This window comes from Sceloporus occidentalis, unplaced genomic scaffold (assembly GCF_023333645.1).
Source record: "Sceloporus occidentalis isolate IW3139 unplaced genomic scaffold, rSceOcc1.0.p SCAF_1, whole genome shotgun sequence".
Lineage (NCBI taxonomy): Eukaryota > Metazoa > Chordata > Lepidosauria > Squamata > Phrynosomatidae > Sceloporus > Sceloporus occidentalis.
The window spans coordinates 21587922-21597717 of record NW_028316981.1 but is presented as its reverse complement, the minus strand read 5'-3'; the positions used below and the strand labels follow the sequence as shown (position 1 = coordinate 21597717).

Genomic DNA, 9796 nt, shown 5'->3' with positions numbered 1-9796 from the left:
ATCTGCTAGCAGGTGAAAGGTTTTATAAAACAAGAGGCCTTTCCTGTTAAGCAGCAGTAATATGTTAGCTGAGCATTAACCTTGTCCTTCCTTATAACAGTTGAAATCCAATGCATTACTTGAGAGTACTGCTGGTTCACTTAGTCTATTCAACATAAATCTTTCTTTTTTTATTATATACATATTAAATTACAACCATCTTTACAGCACTTGCTGGTGCAATTGACAGCAGCAACATGAGGCAAAGCCCACACTATGTATACAAAGGCAACATGGATACACAACTGCTAGTGGCATTCTCCTTGCCACACCTGGCAATGTGGTAGGTTAGCTGTGAAAGATACTCGGAAGAGGACAAGATAGCATTGGACTTCAGCTCTCTCTACAGCCTATTGGTGCTTCCTGCTCTTTGCTAGACAGTGCTGAGAAAAACAGTAGAAGTGATGGCCTCTCATCTGACAGCCCGAGGCCCAATAAGGACGCAAGTACAACTTTCTTCAGCTTGTTCATGAGAGGCTGGGATGGCATCAGCTGAAAGGAAAGAAAGCCCAATGTTAGTCTGGTAGATGAGCAGAAAGCACTTCACCTTTTGTTAAGGCCCAAGTAAACTTGAACAAATTGGGGAATATGTCACCACCTCCCCTGAAATAGTATGTATGCACTGGAACTCACCTTGCTTACCCTGTGACATTTAATTAACCCTTCTGAATTGAGAAAGAAAGTGGAATAGGCATCATAGGTTCTGGAAGGGGAATTTTAAAAAGACAAAATGTTAGGCAAACGACCATTTTAGTGACTTCAAATTATTAGAGCTATCCAATATAAAAGCTGACTATCTTACTACATTTTAAAGGCTTGAGCCATGTCTACTGACACCATAACCCAATGACTTGAATACACTAATTTCATTAGAATTATCTGTGGCTGTTTAACCCTAGCCATGACAAGCCTGTCCAAGAACAGTAGAGTGTTTACAGAAAGCAGGCCTGATCTAAAATATTCTCAAACCTTTGCACTTTTCTACAAAGAAATGAGAATCAGAGATCAGTTCAATTCTAGTTCCATTTCAGTTCAAGACAGAAGCACCACTTCTAAGAAGGAGGTAAAGCATCAGAAGGACTTTCCTCTGGGGCTGCTCATGCTTAAGAGAGAGCATAGTATCACATGAGATGTCTCACCTGTAAAGCTCACTCTTGTCCTTCTTGTAGAAGCGGAGGAAAAGAACATGGAACGGCAGCCCTGTAATCCGCCACCGGGCTTGTATGCTCCAGTTCTCTGGGTGCTGCGTCACGTTTAGTACTTCCATGCGCAAATCAGCAAAATAGTTCCAGGCCACAAAGCGGCAAAAGGTCAGTGCCATTTGGTACATGGGTCGGCCACTGGCAGTGGAGGTGGAAAGGGGGAAAGATAACAAACCATTAGGTTCAGATGGGAAATTGTTGCACATCATCAACATGGCAGAATCCCTCATCTCTCTCTAAAATAATATATGCAAATGCAAATATGCACGAGTGTACACACACACACACACACACACACACCCCACAACATTATGCAATAATCTCACCATGGATTTCTACCATACACAGGTCCATTCCCTATGTTCACCCACCATATTGTCTCCCCATCCCTCCAGACAGAGAATGTTATACATCTCCCATCCCAGTCAAAGCAGCTGGTTCATAATACTACCTCAAGTTGCATGCCATACTTTCAGCTTCCTTTTTTACCCTCTCTTCAAAAGACAGCTTGTGGTCCCATCCACCAACCCACAGCAAATTTCCCCTATCTAGGGCTTGTCAGGATAATGAAAAAATATTTATTGTTTAAAGTACTTATGTGCCACCTTCCATGCCAAGCCTTGTTAAGCCACTGACAACCAATAATTAGCTTCTATAGAGAGCCAGCGTGGTGTAGTGGTTAAAGTGTTGGACTATGACTCTGGAGACCATGGTTTGATTCTCAGCTTGGCCATCAAACCCACTAGGTGACCTTGGCCAAGTCACACATTCTCAGCGTCAAGCGAAGGCAATGGTAAACCTTTTCTGAATAAATCTTAACAAGAAAACTCCATGACAGGGTAACCTTAGGATTGGCATAAGTCAGAAATGACTTGAAGGCACAAAACAACAAACAACATCAAGGTGGGCAATTTCAGAGGGTGTGAGGGGCAATTCTCACCCTACACCTTCCTGGTAGGTAACTGTTCACTCCCAAAAAACAAGCCAGCATGTGGCTGAAAACCAAATTAAGACTTACTTTTATTTCTGACTGATGTTGGGGCTTAGTATGTAACATCTGGACAGGTATATAAGATGTCCAGAAAGGAAGAAAAGGGTCAAGATGGAGAGAAGTGAGAAACAGGTTAGGATGAGATTGAAAATATATATATAAAACACAAAAGGTCATATAGGGCACTAGCCTACACCTGTGATTGGTCCTGCTTTGCAAAAATGTGGATAAGGGCAATGACACGTGCTGTTCACTCCTGCCTCTGGAATCCCTAGGGTATTCAATAGCTAGACATGAGAGGCCCCCCATAGGGGGAGGAAAACCTCTGTGAGCTTGAAGTGACTGTTCCCTTGTATATACTTTAAAGACTCTACCAAACCTTTCCGCTTCATCAAGGAGCAGTGAGCTCACTTGACATATTTAGGAAGTAGGGCCTCTGCCATGTGGCAGATGGCTTTTGGAGTCCTTGTTAGCAACATGGCCAAAATATTAACAGTTCTCCAGTGACACAAAGCAGATATTTCCTGAATCCCATTACCAGAACTTACCGTGTTCTCAGATGTAGAATTTCATTGATGAACTCTACATCCTGGGAATAGATTTCATAGTCATGTGTCTTCAAGAAGAACCCTGGTAACTGGTGTGAATGGGGGCAGAGGGGGGGACAAGAAGAATAATGAACAATGTGAGATTCCTGCACAAAGCTTCCTCTGATAAGAAACATGGATGCCCTCTGCCCTGTTAATCTGAAACAAAGTCAACATTTCAGTTTTCAGTGTGGAAAGTGAAGTTTCAGAATGTGGTATTTTGAATTAATTCTCAGTTTTTTTAGATGTATACATTTAAATAAGGAAATAACTAAGATCCCAAGAGACTCATGTATGGGACTTTTACTAAATCTTGGATGCGGCACCAGAATTTCCTGACCCTGAGTCACCCCAAGATTTAGTTTTGCCTTAAATTCTAGGGTAAAAAAGGAGGATCTCATTGCAGGAAAAGTGAACTTCCTCCTTTCTCTTGTGCACACACATACACACAAACTCTGCGTGCAGCCCTAGGTGTAGCTGCCACCACCTCATCTCTTCTGGTATATCTCAACACTGGCAAGTCCCACCTCTTTTCTCTTTTAGGCAAATAGAGCAGTTACTGCAAGTGAAGTGAATTGTCTCAATTCCCACACCAGCAAAGAAGCAAAACAAAAAACAAACACCACCCCCCCCAAACCAAGCTTCGGAAATAATCTCCACAACTGGAAAAACCTAAACCTTGTTTTCAAATTTTAGAGCAATGTGTTTATTAATAATTCTATCCAATCTTTACAAAATATAAAGCAGCTAATGCACACCCCACAACTCCAGTTTTGTATCTGGTAGCAATTCTCCAAGATCTCAAGCCAAAGGCCTTTACCAACTCATTATTATCTGATCCTTTTAACCTGAGATGCCAAGGGCCCATTACAAACGGGCCTTTACGGCGCCCCCATCACGTGTTAGGGGTTGGCCGAGGACCTAGCGTCCATACCGGCCTCACCCCTAGCAAGTGATGGGGGCGTAATAATGGCGGCGCCCTATACACACGGGCGCCGCCATTTTGACATATCGGACGCATAGCGTCCGCACGTGGCGCGCCATATGTGACGCCGCAAGTGTGCGAGTAGCGCCTCGCGGCGTCCCATCCGGGGTGCAAGAAGAAGCGCCATTTTGGCACTTCTTCTTCACTGTGTCCGGGAACTGCTCGGTTTGGCTGCTGTGGTTCCTGGACGCAGCAACCGGCGGCAGCGGCAGAGCGCCACTTTTTGGCGGTCTGTAACCCGCCAAGGACTGAAGTTGGGATAAAGCAGATGTTCTACCTTTGATACATGTTAATATTTTTACTGTGTAACTGTTCTAAATTTTTTAATTGCTTGTTTTTTAAACTTTATATTTCTTCTTTTAAAATGTGTTAGTATTATTTCTAAATTGCACTATTCTTTAAATTTGCTGTTAGCCACTCTGAATCCCTACATTGGGAGAAAAATGGATTATAAGTAAACAAAATGATAATAATAAAATAATTTTATACTTCCCTGGAAAGTCATCTTTCAGAACAAGGAGATCTTCACTGCTGCACAAGCCATTTGTGATACTACCCAGCTTGGGATGTAATCCCTTATCTTATAATAATAGTAATAAATTATTATTCCCTCTGCACAACATAAATCCCTCTGCACAACAAGGCAACTGGGGTGGCTTACAACATTAAAAGTTATACACCAAGGTCAGAATAAACTAGCCTATCTCCATGAAGTCTTCTTACTTACTACAGCCAGCAAAAACTAGGCTGGAAGCGGTTGCCCAGAGGACTGTTTCTTCTGCTGCTCTCAAGTTACAGAATAGCCTGCCAGAGGAGATCTGACATACTGTCAGTCTTGACTGATTCAAAAAGGCAGTCATGACGTGTCTCTTCCAGCAGGCTTTCCCAGACTAGAATCTAAGTGGCTTCCCATCAATTGCCCCTCAATTGTCCCTGTTTAGTTTATAATTAAAATGTAATGTTATTGCAGATGGGAGGGTTTATGGGTTATGATGTTTTACTGTATTTTAATGTTGTTTTATCATTGTTAGCCACTTCAATCTGCTTGGAGAGGCGGAATATAAATACAGTGCACCCATGTCATACGGAAGAAGGGCAAACGCGCCCTAGAAGGGGTAATGGCACGCGCACCCGTAGCACATGCCACCGCCGCGCTGCTGCATGCACGAGCCCCATTAATTTAAATGGGGCTTGAGTATAGGTGAAATTCTCCTAAGAGGGGAAGTCCGGAACAGATCCCCCGCGTAAAGGAAGGGCCCACTGTATTATTATTATTATTATTATTATTATTATTTATTCTAGCCCTAACCTTTGATAAAAGGAAGGTACTAAGCCCTAAAGCATGTAAGATCTACTCATACTTTATTTTACTTGTGAGTTAGGGGTTGTGTTATTATTTTAGTGTGTTTTATTTTTGATTGTAACCTGCCCCGATCCTCTGGGGAGAGGCAGGGTATAAATAAATATTATTATTATTACTGTACCTCACTCCGCAATTTCTGATGCATGACTGCGAGATGCTCCTCCATGCTGGGGTCATCCCTGTCTGGAGAACTGGCTGGAGAGGGGGTGCCAGCAGTGGCTCTGAAGGGTGTGATGGGACCCAAGGCTACCTCAGGAGCCTGGTAAGGTGAGCGGTACTGCCAACCATGAAACAGGTTATGCAGAGAGTCCAAAGAGGCGCCATCCAGGCCTTCGCTATCTTGCACCACAATGTCATCCTCCTGCCTCCCGTTCACCAGGGTGATGACATCCTCCATGCCTTCAGGTGGGGAGAGCATAGTGGGACAGGAAAGGCCCCTTGTTTCTAGATTGTGCGTCAACAGGCCAAGGCTGGTCTTCGGTTCAGTACAGCTGACAACGGCAAAGTTGCTTCTGGTGGGCATGGACAGAACCGGAAGGCTGCTGTGAGACTCCGATGGCTTCTTCTTGATGAACAGGGAGTGGAATGTCGGCCCTACCGAACTGGAAGGGACAAGCCCTGGAGGTAGTTTATCCCAAGAAGGATCGAGGTCCTAGAATGAACAAAGAAGGGAGGAATTTGAGGATAGTGAATCCTAGATTGCCAAGCAGAACTGAATATGCCCTTGGCTCTCCTGAGAAAGGGGAAAGTCGGCCTGTAAACGTGCCCTGCCTGTCCTCCAGTCTACATGACTAACATACGGTCCAAAGCACACTGCAGAAATAATGCAGTCTGAGACTGCTTTAACTGCCCTGGCTCAAGGGTAGGAAATTCTGGGAACTGTAATTTTGTGAGACATTTAGCCGCCTCTGCCAGGCCCACAATAATCTACTATTGCTTGGATTTCCTAGCACTGAGCCAGGGCAGTTAAAACAGTCTCAAACTGCAGTGCATTTTGGACCATACATCAAAGAAAAGGAAAAGTTGCTTAATCTGTGTAACGTATACAGAGCAAACAATTCACTTTTTTTAGAAGGAGCAAAATTTTCATTTTTCCTAGTCTTTATTAACCATTACCAACCCAATGGCTCTGGCAACAGAAATGTATTGTCTTTCCAAAAACTCAAAAGAGAACCAGACTCATGTCTGATTCCTCATACAGAGTACTATCTTGTTCCTATGCCTGAGACTAGCTTGGTATTTAGGGAAGAAACAGATGCTGCAACCCTTCTATGCTATTAGTTAGCATCAGATCTTAGGAAAGGAGAGCAACCCACTGGCAGCTTTCTGATACACCAAGATGTTGGTCTATCTCAGTGGTTCGCAAACTGAGGTACACCAGATGTTTTGGACTTCATTTCCCAGAATGCCTGAGCGTGGATCAAGGTGGCTAGGACTTCTGGGAAATGAAGTCCAAAACAGCTGGTGTACCTCAGTTTGTGAACCACTGAGATAGACCAACATCCTACAATGGGCCTTTGGTGTATCCTCTGGGGTTTGGTTCCAGGACACACACACCCCATGGATAACAAAACCCATAGATGCTCAAGTCCCATTATATACAGTGGCGTAGTAAAAGGATATACCTGACATAAAATGGCAACATTTAGGTTTGCTTCTTGAAGCATAGAAATCATAGAATCACAGAGTTGGAAGAGACCTCAAGGGCCCTCCAGTCCAACCCCCTGCTATTAAAAACACTGATATGAATATTAAATCCATGCTTCTTAGTCCTGCTCAAAATGGAGGACATTTGGGGATTCCTTCTGGAAAGAAAATAAAATGCTAAAAGCACTAATATAAATATTAAATGCATGCTTCGTAGGTCGTGCTCAAAATGGAGGACACTTGGGCATTCCTCCCGGACAGAAGGATGAAGTGGAGGACGCGTCCGGGGAATGGAGGACGCCCCTGGGCACTGCGCCCACCGCCCCTCCCATCACAACCGAGAAGGGCGGGGCCAGGATGCCATAAACCACGCCCCTTCTTGGCCCCGCCCCTTGGACCACCCCCTTCCCCTCCCGTCCCTCCTGGCCACTCTCCTCTCACCCTCGGCCGCGCCCGGTGGCAGCTCCTCGCCGTCCCTCCCTGGCCCTGCTGCCGGAGCCCTCCTTGGCCGCTCCCTTCCCATCTCCAAGGGCACCGGGGCCCGAGGCGCCCAGCCACCGCCCGGCTCCGCTGATACATGAGGCGGACACGGGGCGCCTCCTCTGCTCCGCTCCTCCTCCTCTTCCAGCCCCGGCGCCTCTAGCCTCAGAATCCGCCCGCTTCAGCCGGCTGAGCCACTGCGCCTGCGCCGGTCGCCGAGAGGGTCCGCACCGCGCGCACGCGCAGTAGCGCTGTCTCCTTGGCTGAAGGAGGAAGGCTCTGCGCATGTGCCGTCTTCGTCGCCGCAGATGCTGCTGCGTCCTCCGCTTTGAACTTGTGAGAGCCAGCGCAACCTTGGAGACGCACCGCCCCTGCTAGTGCGTCGTTGCGCATGCGCCGTGAGAGACACTGAGGAAAGGCCTGAGAGATCAGTCTACAAGATTCTCCATTAGAACTTCCGGTCCTCAACCGCAGCTGATGGAAACTTCCATGTCAAAAAGAGTGGAAATATATAGAACTATATATACACATATATAATTATTATATTATATAATACATTATAAATATAATATATGTATATAATAAATATAATTAATATATTATATAAAATATGCAATGCATTATAAATATATTACATATTTATATATAATATAATATATAATAGATTATAAATATAATATTTTTAAAAACCCTGTGTGGCTTTGGGCAAGAAGTCACACTCTCTCAGCCTCAGGGAAAGGCAAGGGCAAACCTCTGAACAAATCTTGCCAAGAAAACCCTATGATACTTTAAGAGTCAAAAATGTCAAGATTAGTCAAAAATGGCTTGGAGGCACACAACGACAACAACACCACACTGTGGGTGTGCACTGTGGAAATTCCCCAGATTTCATAGGATGGAGCTACAGCACTTGAATGTGTTTCAAACTGTGTTAAGTGTTTGGAACTTGAGAGAAGCATTTCCTCTCCAAAAGGATTCCTAATTTAATTTAACGTTTGTTTTCTTGGGTTCCCAGAAGGGCAGAAGGAGAAGAGGCCTGCCTGAAAGAACGAATACCCCTCCAGTACCACCTGGACTGAAAGCAGCTACAACATTGTGACACAATGCAGGCCCTGACCAATGCTGTCATGTTTTTTCTTTCTCTTTCAACATCTTTGCCCGAAGAAGCCAGTGGGAGCTTTAAAAGCTTGCAAGATGTATTTTGTGCATTTTGGTTGTTCCCATAAAGGTATACACTGTATTGTGTATTTTGCATTAAGTGTTGTAGCTCCCTAGTCCTAGAGAATCCTGGAGATTGTAGTTTTGCAGGGTCTCTAGCCTTCTTTGCCAAAGAGTGCTGGTGCTTCATAAAACTACGAATCCCAGGATTCCATAGGATGCAGCCATGGCATGGCAGTTAAAGTGGTATCAAATTGCATTCGTTTTACAGCTTAGATGCAACAAAAAACATGGTGGCATGGAGCCTTCTGCTTCAGGATCCCTGCCGACCAATCTTTCCCCCAAAATTATTTGTCTTTTTCTCCATTCCTTCCAACAGCTCCCCAACATGCTCAGTCTGCAATGTGTTTTTGATGACTCCTGCCTCACTAGGATGTTCCCCTGCCCTTAAAGGTTATTTGTAAGCCTTGTGGTTTCCCTTCTCTTGCCGATACCCTCTTTTTACAGGTTTTGTTGTCAAAAGGATTCTTGCTTGGGCAACTGAGTTTGCTATTAGTATATAAAATAATGCAAAGGCGGGCAGAGTTTACAGGCTGCTTTTGTTGCAGTTCTTTGAAATAGTGACCCTTTTGACTAGAAAAAGGGCATCTGTACCTCTAAATGCAAAGACACACAGAAAACACAAGTTACCCAAATAAACAGAGGGTTAAAATGAGAATGGGCAAATTCAAACATAGCCTCCCGTAGTCCTGTTTGGCATGGCTAGTCAGATTAATCCTCTGCTGTCCCACTTTTTCAGCTGCTTTTAAAGCATCCCAGTTTCTCTCACATTCCTCCCGCTTTATCTCTTTGTCCTCAGCTTACTTCAGTTTCTGCAAACTGAGTCCAAAGTTAATAAATACTTTGCTCTCAATTAACTTAGGAAGGAGGAGAAGAGAGGAGGGAGCAGAATTGTTCACTTTCCAGTAGGCTCAGTCCAAAGCGAACTGCTGCTGACTCTTCTTATTTTGTTCTTCCTTATTAATAACCTTTCCCATCCTGGCCACGCTTTGATATTGCTCAGCTACACATGTCCAATTTTCATTTGTGAAATATCGGAGTGTTTGTTCAAAGCTTCTCATTGTGGAGAAAGAAATACAGTGGCCCCTTGGTATCCACTAGGGTTTGGTTCCAGTACCTCCCATAGATACCAAAATCTGTGGATGCTCCAGTCCCATTAAATACAACAGTATAGTACAATGGTGTCCCTTATATAAAATGGCAAAATCAGAGGTTGCTTTTTGGAATGTATATTTTTTTTCCTCCCAGTTATGAAGCTTTAAAAAAGAACAGATGAGATTTCCT

At 44.3% G+C, this 9796-nt stretch overlaps 1 protein-coding gene across 1 annotated transcript; it reads right to left on the bottom strand.

Annotated features, from left to right (window-relative positions):
- Positions 1–161: 161 nt before the first annotated feature.
- CUNH6orf136 (chromosome unknown C6orf136 homolog) lies at positions 162–7584 on the bottom strand. The gene is made up of 6 exons (XM_089515808.1): positions 7256–7584; positions 5289–5819; positions 2781–2869; positions 1179–1379; positions 673–742; positions 162–531 (listed from the first exon to the last, which is right to left on the bottom strand). The coding sequence occupies exons 1-6, from the start codon at positions 7391–7393 to the stop codon at positions 373–375; spliced, it is 1188 nt and encodes a 395-aa protein (XP_089371934.1). The 5' UTR covers positions 7394–7584; the 3' UTR covers positions 162–372.
- Positions 7585–9796: the final 2212 nt, after the last annotated feature.